The 19592-nt window shown below is 39.1% G+C and overlaps 2 protein-coding genes across 2 annotated transcripts in view; one reads left to right on the top strand and one right to left on the bottom strand.

The window, feature by feature from the left end:
- Positions 1–19592, top strand: part of LOC100747745 (neurexin-1-like) — a 74844-nt gene that overhangs the window by 39788 nt on the left and 15464 nt on the right. The window contains exons 4-5 of the mRNA XM_003494533.4: positions 1561–1883; positions 6990–7281. Of these exons, the coding sequence (XP_003494581.4) occupies positions 1561–1883; positions 6990–7281 (615 nt within the window). The remainder of the gene's footprint in view (positions 1–1560; positions 1884–6989; positions 7282–19592) is intronic.
- LOC105681863 lies at positions 8672–9742 on the bottom strand. The gene is made up of 2 exons (XM_012393313.3): positions 9007–9742; positions 8672–8796 (listed from the first exon to the last, which is right to left on the bottom strand). The coding sequence occupies exons 1-2, from the start codon at positions 9384–9386 to the stop codon at positions 8769–8771; spliced, it is 408 nt and encodes a 135-aa protein (XP_012248736.1). The 5' UTR covers positions 9387–9742; the 3' UTR covers positions 8672–8768.

Here is a 19592-nt window from a genome sequence, read left to right as displayed (position 1 = left end):
GTTCTAAACCAGAAATATTGCTAGTTCTAAACCAGAAATAACACGGGGAAGATATAATTTTGCGCTAAGATGAATCGTTTTCAAATAATTTCCTGCTTTGGTATTTTATTTTCTCCGGGTTTCTATTAGCGTTTCAGGTACTTTGCTAGTTCTAAACCAGAAATAACACAGGGAGGATAAACATAATTTTGCGCTAAGGTGAATCGTTTTCAAATAATTTCCTGCTTTGGCATTTTATTTTCTCTGGGTTTCTATTAGCGTTTCAGGTACTTTGTTGTTTCTAAACCAGAAATAACACATGGAAGATATAATTTTGCGTTAAGATAAATTATTTTCAAATAACTTTCTGTGTTAGTTAATAAAGTGATAAATATTGTTGATTTTTAAACATTGTATTTTTCATACGTTTGTGTTTGAAACATAAACTTCTCCATGATAGTTCAGTTATTAAATGAAATAATTTCTTTTTTCGTATTTCGTATTTGCATTAAATGTTCCTGAAACAATGTTTGATTCCATTATAACAATATGGTCAGCTGCGCCAGAAATACTGATTTTTCCAACGTTGAAATCAAAGCTGGAATTAAAACAACCGTGCTAAATTGAATAAAACTGAAAGACACGTACGAAAGCTACAATTTTAATACGAATTCAACTTTCCAATTATTTAGCATTTTGTCTAAAAAGCAAAATACAAAAAATTATTCGAGCATTGCTTATTTGATCTCAGCACAAAATACAATTTTACCCACTCTGATTATTAACTGTATTATATCTAAAATAAACACAGCAATAAAATAGTGTGAAATAATTCGTCGTGTCAAACTTTTAATTGTTATCCTCATTACCAACAACTATTCGCCAAGTCTAATACGAACATTTACGTAAAATTGTCTAATAGGGTGAAACTTACCCCTTTCGCTTCTAGCTTCGCTGCGAGCTACGTTTCAAGGCAACTTTGGTAGATTTATTAGCAACGACTGTCGATACTTACATCGCACTACTAATTTACAAAGTTCAGTGCATTGTGTCCGGGGACAATTAAGCTTAATGGCTTCGACTCCGGTAAGATGGTCGCAAAGAACAATGCGCCGATATCGAGTTTTCATTGTCCCTGGATAAGGACAATCCCAGGACCGGCTAATAATTAAAATAGTTCCCGTGTAACTCGCAGCTCGAGTTCCCTTCGACTCTCGCGATTCTGCTCTTCCTTTTTCCTTCGTTGCAAGGCCAGATTCTTATTAATGATTTTCCCTTAATCTCAGTCCATTTTCTTATTTAACGTGGCCCGCGTTTAGAAACTCTGACACGTTTTATTCTTCGCCGAAGAAAGTGCAAACGATAAATCGAGGTGCTTGTCCCTCCGAAGAGAACGTCAAACGTGTAGTAATTTATCGAGGCGTCATTTTTGTATTTAAAAGTCATTTGGATAAGAAGAAACGTTCAGACGATCGAACAGCATATTTTAAAATTAAGATCGTGTCACTGTTCGAGAGGAGTAATTTTCGAGATTTTGTAATTCCTCAGAAATTCTGAAAAATTGTCCGCTCTGTTTGACAGCCGAAACGCAGCTTGGCAAGCAAAGCATTTTGGAATTCCGAACGCTGCACGTCGGTGGCTACTTGCACGCCGGTGAGGAAATCCCGCATTTCGTTGGTTTTCTCCAACAAATCTGGTTCAACGGCTACCCGTACCTGGAGATAGCGCGCAGTTCCGGCAATCATCAGGCTTCTCATCAAGGTGTAACGCCGATCATCAGGGTCACGGGGAAATTCAGCAAAAGGAACCATCCAGTCCATTATCCGGTGACATTCACATCAAAGCACACGTTCGTCGGCTTGCCCGTGCTGAAAGCGTACGTGGAAACGAATATCTATTTCCAGGTAAACATTTTTCAATTTTTTTTCCCTTATCTTTTTTCTTCTTTGAAAAATTAAAACTAAAAAGATTTGTAAAAATTAGAAATTAACAAAATTAAAAGCGACTGGGAAATTCTTTTATAAGAATTCCGTGTATCTGTGTGATCGAGACATTTTTCGGCACAATATTTTACAGCCATTTTACAATTTACAAAGTTCAGTGCATTGTGTCCGGGGACAATTAAGCTTAATGGCTTCGACTCCGGTAAGATGGTCGCAAAGAACAATGCGCCGATATCGAGTTTTCATTGTCCCTGGATAAGGACAATCCCAGGACCGGCTAATAATTAAAATAGTTCCCGTGTAACTCGCAGCTCGAGTTCCCTTCGACTCTCGCGATTCTGCTCTTCCTTTTTCCTTCGTTGCAAGGCCAGATTCTTATTAATGATTTTCCCTTAATCTCAGTCCATTTTCTTATTTAACGTGGCCCGCGTTTAGAAACTCTGACACGTTTTATTCTTCGCCGAAGAAAGTGCAAACGATAAATCGAGGTGCTTGTCCCTCCGAAGAGAACGTCAAACGTGTAGTAATTTATCGAGGCGTCATTTTTGTATTTAAAAGTCATTTGGATAAGAAGAAACGTTCAGACGATCGAACAGCATATTTTAAAATTAAGATCGTGTCACTGTTCGAGAGGAGTAATTTTCGAGATTTTGTAATTCCTCAGAAATTCTGAAAAATTGTCCGCTCTGTTTGACAGCCGAAACGCAGCTTGGCAAGCAAAGCATTTTGGAATTCCGAACGCTGCACGTCGGTGGCTACTTGCACGCCGGTGAGGAAATCCCGCATTTCGTTGGTTTTCTCCAACAAATCTGGTTCAACGGCTACCCGTACCTGGAGATAGCGCGCAGTTCCGGCAATCATCAGGCTTCTCATCAAGGTGTAACGCCGATCATCAGGGTCACGGGGAAATTCAGCAAAAGGAACCATCCAGTCCATTATCCGGTGACATTCACATCAAAGCACACGTTCGTCGGCTTGCCCGTGCTGAAAGCGTACGTGGAAACGAATATCTATTTCCAGGTAAACATTTTTCAATTTTTTTTCCCTTATCTTTTTTCTTCTTTGAAAAATTAAAACTAAAAAGATTTGTAAAAATTAGAAATTAACAAAATTAAAAGCGACTGGGAAATTCTTTTATAAGAATTCCGTGTATCTGTGTGATCGAGACATTTTTCGGCACAATATTTTACAGCCATTTTACAGTATTTTTAAATTGGTTTTTCATTAAAAATAGAAAACGATAGAGAGCTGTTTGTTTTTTCACGTGGACGAAATGTCACGAGAAAGAGAAGATAGATAACTGGTAGGAAACAAACTCTTCGTTTACCAGATCACAGAAGAAATGGTAATCCAGAAGGATATTTCAGTCATACCAAGCAGTTCGTCACCGAGTTTGCCAAGTTCAATTATGAAATCGACAGCTCGTCAGACATAGTTTTCTACTCGTAGTTTTCTAGATGTAACTGCTACTGGTCGAAAGAAAAGTTCGATTAATGTTGGTATTCTCAGTCGCGATTATTATATTTCGGTAACGCGTATATGTAGATATGATTTTATTCCTGGAAATTATTTTCTTGTTTATTTTATTTTGTAGTTTCCTGTTGTTGTTTTGTTTCGCAGTATCATGACCGTTAGGTCACAGGTATTGCAAGGAGTAATGAACTCCGAGCAAAACAATGTCGCCGCTACTTTCCACCGTCAAACGCAGTCGAGTTCAAACTTTCCGACTGTCCCCCGACCAGTATAAATAAACAAACGAAATGACGAGCGAGGAAGTTCAGCGATCGCAGTATAAGCATACAGACGCATCAGACGTATATACGGAGTTTCTTGAGACTGCGCGTATTTATTTCGCGAAAGTTATTATCCTGGACTTGTGCTTTGTGCCATATCAATTTTATAGACAATATATTTATCTTAAATAAATTGCTCACAAACAGCAATCTGTATTTCGTGATATCTGATAAGACGAATCCTCTACAATTTATTTCTGTATAAGTCACTCGGAAGCCAAAGCGTCTATAACTTTACTTTTTGAAGTTTGTTTAATTTTATCGTTGAACTTTGATCGATACATTGATTTTTCCTACTTTTTGCTTTCTGGGGATTTAGCAAATAAGCGGACCAACCTCCTCGCTGATTCAAATAAATTTCTAATACGTTGCTGCACCTGAATGATATTTCCTCGTTACGATATTGTTACATTAACCAGCTAGCTGTTTTTGACGAGCATACTCGTCATGGAGAAATACAAATATCTTGTGTCATGACGAGTATACTCGTCATGCGTAAAGATATAAGACAGTCGTCTGGTTACACGTTACTTGATTACTTTAATTCTACGTTATAATCTCCACACATAGCCTGTGCTGGACGAGTATATTCGTCGTCGCTTACCTTTTGCCACACGTTTTAGGTACACACTTCCCAAAGTTTCCAGAGGACGCAACAGCTGACTGGTTAAAATGAAAGAACAAGGTGCAGCAACATACAAGGTGTCTGATTATTCCGCGCAAAATTCAACTTTAACAAAGTTTGAAAACGTCGAAGATGTTACTTGCACGCGAACGAAAGCGTTGCGAAGGCCAGTTGAAATATATGGTGGGAAAAGTGGTTCGACCCATGTTGGGAAACTCGCGTGCCGTGGCTCAGGAGCTACAGAGGAAATGAAATGTCAACGGTGACGCGTCCCCACAAAAGGTTCGCCCAGTTAGATCCATCCTGGCCTGGATCGGTGCTCGGTGCTCACGAATCGATGCACAAACTCCGGATTAATCGTGGCACGTGTGACGCTGGCGCACGTAAAAACCCAATCATGCGCCGTTCTTCCGTGTCAAGTGACAGACAAGCTCTCCTCTGGCCGTCACCTTCGTAATTACGTCGACTGTAATCGACGAGCTTCTGCTGTTTTTCCATCGCCTCTCATACAACTTCCGGCTCGCTCGTTTAATTCCATCGACAGTTTTTCTCTTGAAAGAGAAGCGCGGCTTTGATAGTCGTGCAAAGAGAACGATCGATCTTCGCGATCGAACTTGTATTGTTAGAAGAACAGACGCCTGTTAATTAACCCTCCATCCGCGTAATTTTCGGCCGATAATTTTTCATTTCTTCCATGTTTCTGTTTAGCCAGTTAGTTGTTCTTCGACGAGTATACTCGTCACGAAGAAATAGCAATATTTTGTCTTGTGACGAGCATACTCGTTACGTGTAAAGGGTAGTTACAATTTGTTGTTTAAAAAATTGCAATTTAGTAATTGCAGTCTTTGACGAGTATACTCGTCATGAAGAAATAGCAATGTTTTGTCTTGTGACGAGCATACTTGTTACGTTAAAGGGTAGTTACAATTTGTTGTTTAAAAAATTGCAATTTAGTAATTGCAGTCTTTGACGAGTATACTCGTCATGAAGAAATAGCAATGTTTTGTCTTGTGACGAGCATACTTGTTACGTTAAAGGGTAGTTACAATTTGTTGTTTAAAAAATTGCAATTTAGTAATTGCAGTCTTTGACGAGTATACTCGTCATGAAGAAATAGCAATGTTTTGTCTTGTGACGAGCATACTTGTTACGTTAAAGGGTAGTTACAATTTGTTGTTTAAAAAATTGCAATTTAGTAATTGCAGTCTTTGACGAGTATACTCGTCATGAAGAAATAGCAATGTTTTGTCTTGTGACGAGCATACTTGTTACGTTAAAGGGTAGTTACAATTTGTTGTTTAAAAAATTGCAATTTAGTAATTGCAGTCTTTGACGAGTATACTCGTCATGAAGAAATAGCAATGTTTTGTCTTGTGACGAGCATACTTGTTACGTTAAAGGGTAGTTACAATTTGTTGTTTAAAAAATTGCAATTTAGTAATTGCAGTCTTTGACGAGTATACTCGTCACGAAGAAATAGCAATATTTTGTCTTATGACGAGCATATTCGTTACGTGTAAAGGGTAGTAACAATTTGTTGTTTAAAATATTGCAATTTAGTAATTGCAATCTTTGACGAGTATACTCGTCACGAAGAAATAGCAATATTTTGTCTTATGACGAGCATACTCGTTACGTGTAAAGGGTAGTTACAATTTGTTGTTTAAAATATTGCAATTTCATAATTGCAGTCTTTGACGAGTATATTCGTCATGAAGAAATAACAATATTTTATCTTATGACGAGCATACTCGTTACGTGTAAAGGGTAGTTACAATTTGTTGTTTAAAATATTGCAATTTCATAATTGCAGTCTTTGACGAGTATATTCGTCATGAAGAAATAACAATATTTTATCTTATGACGAGCATACTCGTTACGTGTAAAGGGTAGTTACAATTTGTTGTTTAAAATATTGCAATTTAGTAATTGTAGTCTTCGACGAGTATACTCGCTGTCGCTTACTTTCTGCCATGTTAGATATACACTTTTCGAAGTTTTCAAAGAGCTCGCGACAACTGGTTAAAGTTAGCAAGGTGACGTGCAACGATAAAAAGTATTGGATGTTGTAGAAATTTGGAAGAATATTCGAGAATTTTGAGGATCTTTTGAAACACGAAAGCTTAAAAAGCATCGTATGAACATAAACGATACAGCGTACAGTGAAAATTAGGATCGCAGGCAGAGGGTTAACTCGTCGCCTGAACTCAGACTTGCGCAACATTTTATTGAAAATTTGATTGAAGAGAAAGATTCAACGACACCTTTGCTATTTTTATTTAAAACACATATAAGGAAAATACATCTATTTTATACTAAGAATCAGGTAAATCATTTAGAAACAATTCTTTATTTTAATTCACCTCGATATGAATTTCAATTTCAAATATTACACTTCGTACATTCTACAAACGTATCAGCAGGTTCAATTTCAACTTCTTCTCTTTCCATCTTCCACCTCCTTTCTTCAACAGCGCGCATTAAGTGGCGTACACACTGGCGCTTACTCATTTCTCATTTATGCTTTACTTGCATTTCCCATCCAAAATTCTCATCCGCAAGCTGGTCGTCGCAAATGCAGGGCCAGCAATTACAAAGGGAAACTTACGTTTGTTTAAGTCGATTAACACGCTGTTTCTCGCCTTGCAGTTCAGAACACGCGAAGCGAACGGTCTAATTCTCTACAACGCCGGTCGAGAACGCGACTTCATCGCCGTGGAGCTGGTCAACGGACACATTCATTACGTGTTCGACCTGGGTGACGGCCCAGTCAGGGTCAGGGACACTTCCAGGTCTAGGCTGAACGACGGCAAATGGCACGCAGTGAGCATCGGAAGGCCGGCACCAAAAAGACACACGCTCGCTGTCGATGACCATGTGACAGCTGTCAATAGTCAGGGCAGCAACGAGAACCTCGACCTGGATGGAATCTTGTACATCGGTGAGTAATATCTTTTCAAATTCGCCATTTTCATTCGACAATTTCTCGAGTGGAATGTCGAATCTCTGTGGAAGAGCTTCGACATAAACATTCGCAGTAGGAAATTCGCAGGGATCTTGCACGTGAGTTTTCTCGCCTCTCAAAGATTATATAATACGATCACATACAATTTTCCATATATCTTTCGTCGTATTTCGAGAAAACACGTCGCAATTTTAACGCAATTATTTTTACTATCGTTACATGTTTTTCAAGATATTCGTTTTTCCATCAGAAGATTGAACTTATCAGACACTAAGAAACCCATTTGCTATTTTAACCAGGTAGCTTTTCTTATACTTGTCACGCGTGAAAAGTAGTTGCAATTTGCTGTTTAAATTGCAATTTAGTAATCGCAGTCTTTGACGAGTATACTCGTCAATGACTGCAATTACTAAATTGCAATTACAATCATCGCAGTCTTTGACGAGTATACTCGTCATCGCTTACATTTCTCGAACAGGTCGCAGCAGCTAACTGGTAAATGATTGTTTTAACTGACAAATCCGAACATGTATGATCACATTATTATTATTAAATGTTCATGCGTTAAACGAGTTCGAACATGGTACATTCATCTCTGCATTTGCCTCTAATTTTAGTAGAACTGCGCAGACTACGTTTCTAATTCGACCAGCATAAATCGCCATAGTGTCCAGCCTTATCACAATGCTAATGAAACGTTTGGTGCAGCACGCGTAACGCATTTATGCTCCTCTCTAACGGTAGACGTTGCAGCGCAAGTAACGAACCCAGTGGACATTTATGTCGTCTTTGACACGCGTACACGTTAACGGAAAAAGCGAAGCCGACGTGATACCGCGTTATAAAACGCGGAAATCTAATTTATAGCCGGAGCTCTGCATGCTTCAAATATAAAACACGGCGAGCATTTATTCGAGCCGCGAAGTAAGAAACGTTGCTTAGTGATATATCGCTGACCTTCGACCAGGGTAAAAGCGTATCGGGATAGTTGGAAGGCGAAATATTACTTTATGAATCACGGTGAATTTCGAAAATCCCGTGAACGATAAATCGCGTGGTGGCAGAAGCGAAGAGGGATTGGCTCGGCCGATATATCGCGCCGCGAGATAAAGAGTCGAAAATCGATGAGTACCGCGCGTAATAACATCCATCAGACGCATTGGCGTATAAATAATACACCGATACCGTTGATACCTTCGAAAATCGCTTTATCTCGTCTCATTACGTCAGCATCACGTTTGACGATCCTTCAGTCCGACCGAGATATCGATCCGAATCCGTGTAAGCGTGTAACAAGTGAGAGAAGAAGTTGGAAGAAAAGAACATCGAAGGTTCTCTTCTTATTATTTTTTTTTTTTTTTTTTTCTAAGAGAAAACTTTAAGGAGAAGAAAGAAACTCGTCGCTGGAGGATGGAATTTTCACAAGGCTCTACGTCTTCTGCGCTGTTTCTTGTCCAATGCGCTTATACATCGTTTTTAACCGGTATCACGCTGAAATTGGATAAAAATTTGGATGATCAGGCGAAAGGTACTCAAGAGAATCGCAGGCTGTTTGTAGAGAATACAAAATGCAGCTGTTTAATCAAGTACACGAGAAAGAAGATGCTCTTCACGACGCGGACAGAATATGGAAATACAGACGAATGATTGGAACGTTAGAAGAATAGGAAAATTTCGAAGAAGATACAATAGAACACTCACAAGACGTCTCTGCACTTTCCCAAGTGATCCCTTCGCTGACCGGTGGGACACCTGAACCTGGCGCCTCGAATGATGTGCCTAGACCCGAGCTGCGTTTTCGGCTTAGCGCTTGTCGCTTTCTCATCCGCGTCCTGGTTTTCCGGCTCGTCGGTGCTCCGCGAGATCGTATATTCCATGCTGCTCGACCAAGTCTTGTCCTCTGGTGTGTGACTCTTGAACAAGCGGAGCTCGATTTGCGGAGGTTGGCCAGAAGACACGACCCTCCACTTATCGGGCATCACATCGTCCAACGTGGTCAGTTTTGTCAACGTTGCTGACGATCGAGCCACGAGAAGAAGGAAGGAAATGCCGATGAAAAAATGCAAGCCGGCCGGTCTCATTTTTCCTTTCCACCGAGACAATTCGATTGAAAACACCGAAAACTTTGAACGAACGTCTGACGATGTCGTCGCTGATTATCACGCACCACTTTTCTCGCTACCTTGCGAGCTACAATCGACGATTACGTTGGCTGTGCAGCTATTTCGCAACACAGTCGTCCACGTGGAAAAACTCGGCGAGAAACTGACCGACAGATAGGAAACAACGAAAACAGAGGTCTTATGCGACTGACCACTATTGAAATAAAAGGCGATCTGATCTGCAGAGCAGATTGTTGCGTGCAATTTAACTAGAAACGCATCCGGCGTCGTAACCACAATATTCCACCACAAGCGAGATTAGAATCATTAGCAGTTTTTGACCATCTCGACCGTCGTCTCGCTTTTTATTAACGACACTGACCAACGGTACGGCACGATAAACGACTGATAACAGTTGCCAGACGATAAACCGTTCGAGGAATTTTTATAATCACAAAATGCACGCGAGTATTTCCACAAGTTGCTGTTAATCATCGTTTTCCTGGAGATCCCCTGTAATTGGAAAATTCCAAACAAACGCCACGTGTGTGTGCGATCATTGGCGAAAGTTTCTGATATCGCGAACATCTCGTGAAAAAAGCCACTTTTATCAGAGTTGTTGTTATTCGCTTGGCAACTAAGTGATTGCGGAGTTTGTCATTGCCATCTAATGACCAAATCCGCAATCACTTAGTTGCCAACGCGACGTATCTTCTGTTACGTTGTATAAACGAGCCGATAAAATTATAACAAAATGTCACGGTGAAATATACAGACAAGATACTAGATAAGATACAAATAACGTAGAAATAAGATATTTAAAAATGTACTTTATTTATACGAATGAGATTTCATTTATAGTATCTGGTTGTGTTTTCCTGTTGCTTGAAGTACTTTCGTTACTCACCGCTTGATTACGTCAACCAGTCTTGCGTATTGCTTAATCGAAATTAATTAGAAAAACGATCACGGTACGACTAGGATTATTTAATGTATGTTTTATTTAGTGTTCATCAAAATAATCTGCGTTTTGCTTTACTTAACAGTAGGTTAATCTTCATCTCGGTCTCACGGCTAAGGAAGAGACTTGGTTTACAGTTTGCAGACTTTTAAAGCTTTCTGAGAATGTTTGCTCGTTTCATTCATTTCTTTTCTGATTCTGTTTACTGACCTACTAATTAAGTTTGTCACTGACTGTTACGCTTATGCCTCTGTCCATCTATCAATCTCAGTTTATGTTCTTCCAAACAATAAAAGACCTAAGATATTCTCTACGTTACACGTTCCTTGTAAAGAAAATTGGCTAACGAAAATGGAATCTGAAGGAATTTTGTATTTTATTCTTATACAGAAATCTTCGTCTCTGTTCAAGGTGAATTTTTACAAAACAGTAAACTCGAGATATGTAATCTTCACAAATATGAAAGCGAAGCGATTCAATTATCCGACCGACGTGTATTAGCTCGGATATTCAAAGTTCCATGGTACACAAGCTGTAACCAGTTAGCTGTTTCCGACGAGTATACTCGTCGTGAAGAAATAGCAATATTTTGTGTGCGAAATAAGTTGCAACGAAATGACTGTTTTAGTTTTCATACGAGTTACTCGTCGTAACACAAAATATGGCCATTTCTTCACGACGAGTATATTCGTCACGCGTAAGAAAAATAAAACAGCCATTTCGCTGCAATTTCTACGCTATGACAGCCACGCGTACTCCGCATTTGACGAGTATACTCGTCATCGCTTACTTTTTGCCACACATTTCCCGCGCACGCTTTTCAGACTTTTCGCAGAGGTCGCAACAGCCAACCGGTTGATCGAAACCGGCGTTTTACGGTTGAGAATGTTGGGAAACAGAACGAAAGAGCATTTTGTAATCATCGCGAAAACTGCGGACGAGCTATGGACAAATATTCCAAGTGCGTCCGAGGGCAACCGAATGAACGTAAAATATTTGAAAAGACGAAGACAAAACTGTGAAAGGAAACCATAAAACAACTTCAAAGCGATGATAACTTTTTGTTCTTGACGGAGCGTGGTCGGGAAATAAAAGGAGCGTTTTACGCGTACGGTAACAAACTTGAACAAACTCGTGACTCCTCGACTTCACGCTGTTTACCAGTTGCTCGGAAGCATTGGAAATCGGGAAAAAAATGAAATAGATATGAGATTTTTTTAGTTTTGTAGTTGCATCTCGCATAAAAAATGAAAAATAAAAATCCGGAAGTAGCGTACACTCATAAGCAACATTTCTGTTTACTGTCTGTGTTTTATTTACTAATCTTCTAATCGTGTTTTCCGCGATTTTTTCAGTTTCCTTGATGACATATCGTGGAAAATATTTTCCACGTGCACGCGCCGATTTTCATGATGAAACATCGCGTAAGCGTTGAACGCAGCTACCTGAGGGGCCTGCCTTTATCCTAAGGGACAGATCGTCCCTTTTATCCCAGCCATTTCACGTAAATCGAATCCTTTTACGCGATGTTCGCGGACAAGCGATTTTTCCGAAAAATCCTTCCCACGACTTCTGCTTCCTTCGCATCTTTCGTCGATTAATAAATACTTAAAAAATAATAAAAAGGGTTAATTTCTCCCTTTAAAGCGAAAAACGAGCTGATAAATTGTTACGTGTAGCTGCAGCGAACGCTTGCGCGAATTTTCATCGCGATCGGCGTCATCATATAGAAAACTTGTAAACGATTAGCATGTGCAGCGCGAAGGAAACAAGAATTGGACGTATGTTGTTTTCAAAATGATTTATTTCGTCGTAGCTACAAACGTAAGAGAGAGGAGAATACTCGTAAGGTGAAAATTATCGCAAGTAGATCCACGATTTTATAGCTGGAAGCTCGTAACCATTTTTAGGTACTCCACTGAAATGTGAAAAGAAAATATGAAATTAATGTTACAAATTGCGAGGAAATTTTATGGAACTAGTGTTTGTTATACGCGTTGGACTAAAGTGTTTGTTATAAGAGTTGGTCTAAAACGAGCGCAAAATGAATGAAATTAATTCGATACATTAAATGCTTTCGTTTGTTCTCCGCATTTCTTGGTACTTTTCTGTACTTTGCATATCCAACTATTTTTAATGAATGTCGTAACGTCATTCATTTATATACGTAGATAAAAAACGATGCGTTTGAAGTCGGTGTTATTATAATTATCAATATAATCAACGATCGGACAGTTTATTAAAAAACAAAATATATAAAATATTGTTTTAAACGAAACATCCGAACAACGACTATTTCGTCTTGTTTTACTTGGCTCTTACTTTAAAACGTTTATACGTTTCAAACGATATTTTATATTCGAATAAATGTCTCGTGAAACAATTTTCAATTCTCTGCTGCCAAAGCTGTTTCGATCGGAGATGCCGGTGTCCGCAAGCTCGCAGACTTATCGTACTTAAGATCGTACTTAATGGAAATTCAAGCAATTTTCAAAGGAAATATCGTTATCTTGGTAAAATAATTTTGTCGGATCGCACACAGCTCGAGTACACGTATGAAAGATATTTCATTGGATGCTTAACGTTGAAACTAGTCACCTTATTGCAGAGAGTTAAATAAAATACAAAATTATTCGAAAGCGATTCACCTGCTCTAAACACGAAATAAAGCTAGTTCGTCTACGTTACGTCCGAATCAAACGCAATAAAGCGATCGAACTTAGTTTTTATCTTTCGGTTCGAATAAACTTTACTTAATTGTAATCAACTAATTAACTAAACTTTATTCGAGCTCATTTTTCTTCTGTAATTTATCCTAAGCTGGCGTAAATGCTAGAAGGTGTAACAGCATACTTACAAGGATGTCTCTGCACTTTCCCAAGTGATCCCTTCTCTGATGTTTGGGACATTTGAATAGAGGCGGATTGATTATATACCTAAAGTTGGCTTCCTTGTCCGATCGCATCTTAATTCCCGGAGATGCCGATATATTTGGCTCGTCCATTGTCTCGCATTTCGATAACGTTAACGTCGTTGCCGATAGAATTATAAAAATGAAGAAACTACTCGTCCAAAATGGCATATCGCTGCACCAATTTCTCATTGTACTTAGAAAGTTGCTGAGACTCGTTGAACGCAGCTGTACTGAAAGAATATCCGGTGCAGTGATAACAAGCGATATCAGCGTTGCTAACGCGTTACCAAACGAAATGTAGAAGACGTAGGGAAATATAACTCGTATGAGACGTACAAAATTGTAAATGAGAAGAAAATTAGAAAATCTGTCATATTTTTCAACGCATCGTCCGAGTGCCAGAGGTTTAAGTTTCAAGTAGCGAAAGACTCGCAGCTGAGCAGAGGACTTACCGTGTAGTGTAAGAAGCGTTGCAAATATTTCGTCGACAGCGGGTTACCATAGGCAGAAAAATGAGGAAACCTACCTTGCTAGGTTCGCAAAATAATTTATAACGCCGCAAATCCCCTCTTCAACGTCTGTCGAACCACCTCCAGCCAGTTACTCAGACCAATTAGAAACTTGCATATAATGAAAATATAAAATGGAAGAAATAAAAAAGCAGTAGACTTATCGGCGCCTATCTTCGGAACAATAAGTTGTAGCGTTTAGAAGAGACATATTTTCGCCTGATAAATCGAGTTTATGGTGTTCGCAGAGATATCAGTTAACTAGCGAGCTCGATCGCCGGGGAAATTTGTAAAAAGAGTGAACCGATTGATTGATCAGCTTTCCCGTTATCGCGCGGCTTAAAACGTTAGCAAACAGTTTGGAAAGGACTGAGATAAAAAATTACGCTTGTTCTTCAAGGCTACCTATTTACATCCTGAAAGAGTCTGCTCTCATAGAACTGATAATTACTTGACAAAAATCACGGCAGAGATCATTTTCCTTTATCGTCGTTACGCGAGAAATAGCGCGATAATTCCGAACGATATAAAGTATCTAAAATTTTAATGAAATGTTTTTAATAGCTCACAACCAATCAATCAATCAATCTCACAACCGTCGTGATATCGTTAATAATCGTCGTCGTGGGATATTTAATTGTTAAATCCATTACGATCGCTTCAGATGTGGCGAAGAATTTGTACGAAGATCGTGCAATAGGTGAACGAAAGAAAATTGCCAGATACTGTAGATAAGTTGCTTATATTTCTCTGATGTTTTTAAAGAATACAAAGTTGAAGTAGCACGATGAATTCACGTGTAAGTTCGATGTTATTTACAGAATCTGCAAAACACGGGATGTGTCGATCGATTTTTAGACAAATAGTCGAAAGTAAAATTTCTATGAACGAATACCATACACTTTGATAAAATTTCTAAGAATATTTATAGCCACAAAAATGAAAAAACAAAACCGTCAGAAACTGTAGATAAATTGTTTATATTCCTGTGATGTTTTTAAAGAATACAAGGTTAAAGTAGCACGATGCATTTGCCTATGCGTATACATTTCTTACGTGCAAGTTCGATGTTATTTACAGAATCTGCAAAACTCGGGATGTGTCCATGCCATACACTTTGATAAAATTTCTAAGAACATTTATAGACAGAAAAATTTTTTAAACACAAAATGCTTAGAAATTCCTCTTGGTATTAATCGACGAACAAACAATTAGAAAATTTGTAGCAATTCGGCGTGTTCGCGAATCCGCAGATTAATCGTCGAAAGTAAAATAACTACGATTACGTCGAATATTCCAAATATAAAATTAACATCGTGAAATGTACTACAGGTAAGGTTTTCTGCATTTTCCCCGATGATCCTTCAGCGTACCTCTGGGACACTTGAAACCACGAAACAAACGAGACAGACCGATTAGGTGCTTCTTTCGTCGAATCCAACGATCCTTCATTTTTCCGACCCGGTTAGTTTTCTTCTTATAGGATTTTCCATTCTCCGACGATTGCACGTTATCGACGTCCGTTACCAAGGTATTCATCCCGTTCGTTCGATGCTGATCTTCCGCCGTGTAACGTTTGGCCGATCGATTTCTGATTTCTGACAGTGCAAATAATGGAGTGGCGTCCTCTTGCCGAGAGGAGTATTTTTCCAATTTATCGTCAATCGTCCGAGCAGTGGACGACGTTAGTGACAGTCGCGCGACAAGAAGAACGAAAAACGCAACGATCGGACACGATACATGAAACGATCGATTCTTCATGATACTTTTTTGAGAGATGAATCGATATAATCTTGGAATTCCTGCAAGATTTTTCTTGTAAATTTTGATCCACCGAACGATTCTTGCTGTTCTTCGCTATGTAGCCTTTGCGATCAACCGTCCTTAAATTAAAAATCCACGAGCTATTTAACGAGATACTTAAGAGGCCCACGATACACAGCGCTGAATAGGAAAACAGCCTCACGACTGATCACGACGAATGAAGAAAGTAATTCGAGCGTTTCGCCTTTTTTATATTCAACTTCTAACCGCAATATTCCCGTGAGAAGGCAATTTTTATTTTTGCATGTACACGCAGTTTCCTCTTACTTTACTCGTTTGCCGAGAATTTTGAATTTCGTTCAATTTCAGCTTCGCTAACAGGATGTAGCGGTAAATGGGTGACGATAAGGGAAAAAAAAAGAAGAGAAATGAAGAGAAATATGTTTTATGGTGCTAGTTACGGAATGAATTATACTTAGCTTACTTAAAAAATGAAAAACTCGGAAATAGATGTCAAGTTGAAAGTCTCTCGAGGTCGTATCGTCCATGGCAAAACATTTTTATTCGCCACGAGAATAATTGAGGCGATCATGTTAAACGATAGCTCGGCCTATGTAACACGGATAACGCATTTTTTAAATGTTTTTAAATTTAACTCGTCAAATGTGCCGATGTGGCGTTAATCGGAAAGTACGCGAAGAAGAACGTGGATAAATAAATAAAAAGCTATTGGAAAATATGGCAGGGGACTTACCATATAGTTCTGCAACTTCCCAAATGATCTACTATGGAGCTACTATGTAACAGTTGTAACAATCGTCAAATTTGGGTATTTCGAGAATGTATTCGATCCTTATTTCCAGTCTCAACGTGAGATCTAAAGATCGACAAAGTTAGGAAGCTTCTTACGTGTGTTTTACGTGCTACCATTGAACGATACAATTCTTATGGTGTGTAAATGTTAGAGAAATTGTCGTGCATAAATTATCCACGTACTGCTGCTATCTTGTCTCAGGGAACCGTACGTTGACGATATGATAATCACGAGGAAGATACAAGCGATGGAAAATGACATCCGATCCGATCGAAAAGTGCGAGCCTAAAATGTGTGGCAGAAAGTAAACGACGACGAGTATATTCGTCGAACGCATAGCACGTGTAGCTGTTATAGCGTACAATTAAATTGCAATGAAACGACTGGTTTGCTTTGCGATTAAATCAAAATACTAAATCGCAATTTAAACGGTAAATTGTAACTATTTTTCACGCATGACGAGTATACTCGTCGTAACGCGAAACATTGCCATTCCTTCGTCACGAGTATACTCGTCGAAAATACTCGAAAACGTTTGTATTTTACGATCAGGGCGATTTCAATTGCTGACATTCCGATCACGATAATGTCGTCTCTAATTGTTCCGCGCTATTTCTGTCACACTAACGTTAGTAACGCGATCGGTACTTACTATCGCGTTAGCGATACTACGAATTTCTAAGAAACCGGCAGAAGTCTGTCTGGATAGTTGGAATTGCAAAAGAAGTTTCACCGGTTTACGATTACGCGAAAGATGATCCGATTGACGAAGCGAATGCGTTACCAGGTAGCTGAAATGAACAACGCACCTGACCTATAAACCGTATTTATTCTATCAGAAATGAGATTAGATTCGTAAACAGTTGGCTGTCCCCTTGCGCCGGCCTCCCGCATTCGCTTCGTTATTTTTCTAACGTTCGCCAACGGTATAACTCGATAAACAAGTGATAAAGATAGCGTTGGTAAATAATAAGCAAGTCGGCGTGTTTTTACAGTCGCAATGAAAAATCGCAGCGACTCGTTTGGGATTATCCTTCGTATCGCGTATTGATCATCGTACCAGCTCTTCCAGAATAATTCGCCACGACTATACCATTCGTCGATGTCGTAAAGAATCGCGTTCGCTTGTTTTGCGCGTCAACGACCAGCCATAAGCAGGTGGCGCAGATTCTTGGATTGAAAACGATTGGAATTTACGGCGAATGGCAAATTGAACGGAGGAGACGTCGAGTGTTTTGTATATTCCATTTATTCAAATTGAAACATGAAGCAGAATTCTTATAGCATATAAAATATAGCAAGTACATTCATCGCTTTGTCGAATCCAGTTCCTCTTGCTTCGAGTTTATCCGCTGGGCCCACTGGAACATAGAGAAATTCAGTAACAGCAGTTTAAGCGCAATTTTAATTAACTTGTCTTTTAATTTTGAGAGTTACTAATCGTTAACATTTGTTTCGTTCATCGGTTAATCGAATTATTATTCTAATGGTAGAATGTTTAATTGTTGGGAAGAAAAGTTATGCGAGTTAACTAGAAAACACTTGTCTTTCTACCAACTGTAACAAGCGTTTCAGCATATTCGAAAAATAATCAATTCGATAAAAGTATGGTAGAGAGGAATGTAGTTACGATGCGCGAATGTTAATCGAAATAAAAATTAGAGCACGGAAAGAGTAAGAAAGTTATAAACATTCGAACAGTGAACTTACGAGGGTACGCATCCCCTTGGACTCTTCACCTGACCAGGTGGACATTTCTGGCGCGGTACGATAATACTCCGTGCTTCCCCTTGTTGCATATTGTCGTCGACAGCTTCGGAATATGAAGAAACCACCAAAAGTTGGATAAGAACGATGACGAAGAGAACGTTGCTTAAACGAATTATTCCTCTGAACCAGTTTGCCATGGCGCTTCTTGCAAGTTGGCTCGAGTTTCTGAATTTGCAATAGCTGAAATTTCTTATATATATTTGCCGTTTGACTTGATAATTTCAGTGACACTGAACCTGCCACGCTATGTCCAGAAAATTGCCAACAAATTAATTTCAATTGGACTAGTTTCAGTCACTGAATATGTCACTGTAACGCCACTTATTGGTAGGAAGAAAGGAACCACGTTTTTGGAAATTGAAGTTCGACAAAAAATTACGTTCAGGAAGTGGAAATTCCAGTGACGAGATTTCCCTAGTCAGAGGGCTAAGGATCTTTGCTCTTTTTACATTTATGAAAGAAGCGAAGCTTTCATATGCAATTTTTGGACAGGAAAATAATCGAGACTGTGATAATCTGATTCATTTCTAACGCGTGCAATGTAACGAGGAATGGAATTAAAGCTGAGAAACTAAAGTTTAAGCGTATACCTACCGATTGAGGATTCTCTGAGGCTCCAAGCAACAGTTTGATTGAATCTAGGCGAATTCCTATTTATAGATGGTTTTCCAACGCGCTATATCCGAGCTACGCGGAACAATCGCTCGTAAACAATTTTTCAATTCGAATCAGAGTCGTAAATTCGCGATTACCTTGATCGTTTGCTTGCGACAAGCAGCGGCTCATATTAATATTCGAACACTCTTTAATGCAAAATAATTTTGGCATTAACGTTGCTGCGAGCTACAAAAGGTGAAAAATTGTGCGAATCGCAGCTTCTCGCCGCTTTCCGCCTTTCCCTGTGACAAGTCTAAAAGATTTTTGTATCTTTCGACGATTGCCCGCTTCCGCACCGAACGATTTCGATTAAATCTTTAGCGTGTATATAGCAGACATAAATGCACAGAACGTACTGTTATGTTGTCTTTGCCCATCCGCTCCTCTGACACCACGCCGCGTACAACAGGTTCAGAATTCGATAAAGTTATCGAAAATTGGATGAGAAGGATGGCAAATAGAATGCTGGCCATACATGTCGCACTAAACAGCTTGTTCTTCATGGCGCTTTCTGCAACTTGGTTCACCTGTTGGATGATGCAATTCCAATTCCTCTTAATTATTTCTTAATAGGATGGAAATATAATCAGATAGAAGAAGCTACGGTTAATTAGAAATTGGGGGATCTTCTGTATAAGCAGCGTTACACGAGGAAACGAGACTGTATCGCAAGTCTTCGTGTAGTTTTTGTTTTTTGACGTCAGCTATGTTGGAATTCTTAATCTCACGCTATGTCCATAATATTGGCAACAAATTAATTTCCATTGGACCAGCTTCAGTCCCTGAATATGTCACT

The sequence above is a fragment of the Bombus impatiens genome, unplaced genomic scaffold, assembly GCF_000188095.3.
Source record: "Bombus impatiens unplaced genomic scaffold, BIMP_2.2 scf_2415, whole genome shotgun sequence".
Lineage (NCBI taxonomy): Eukaryota > Metazoa > Arthropoda > Insecta > Hymenoptera > Apidae > Bombus > Bombus impatiens.
This window is presented reverse-complemented; position numbering and strand designations above follow the sequence as displayed.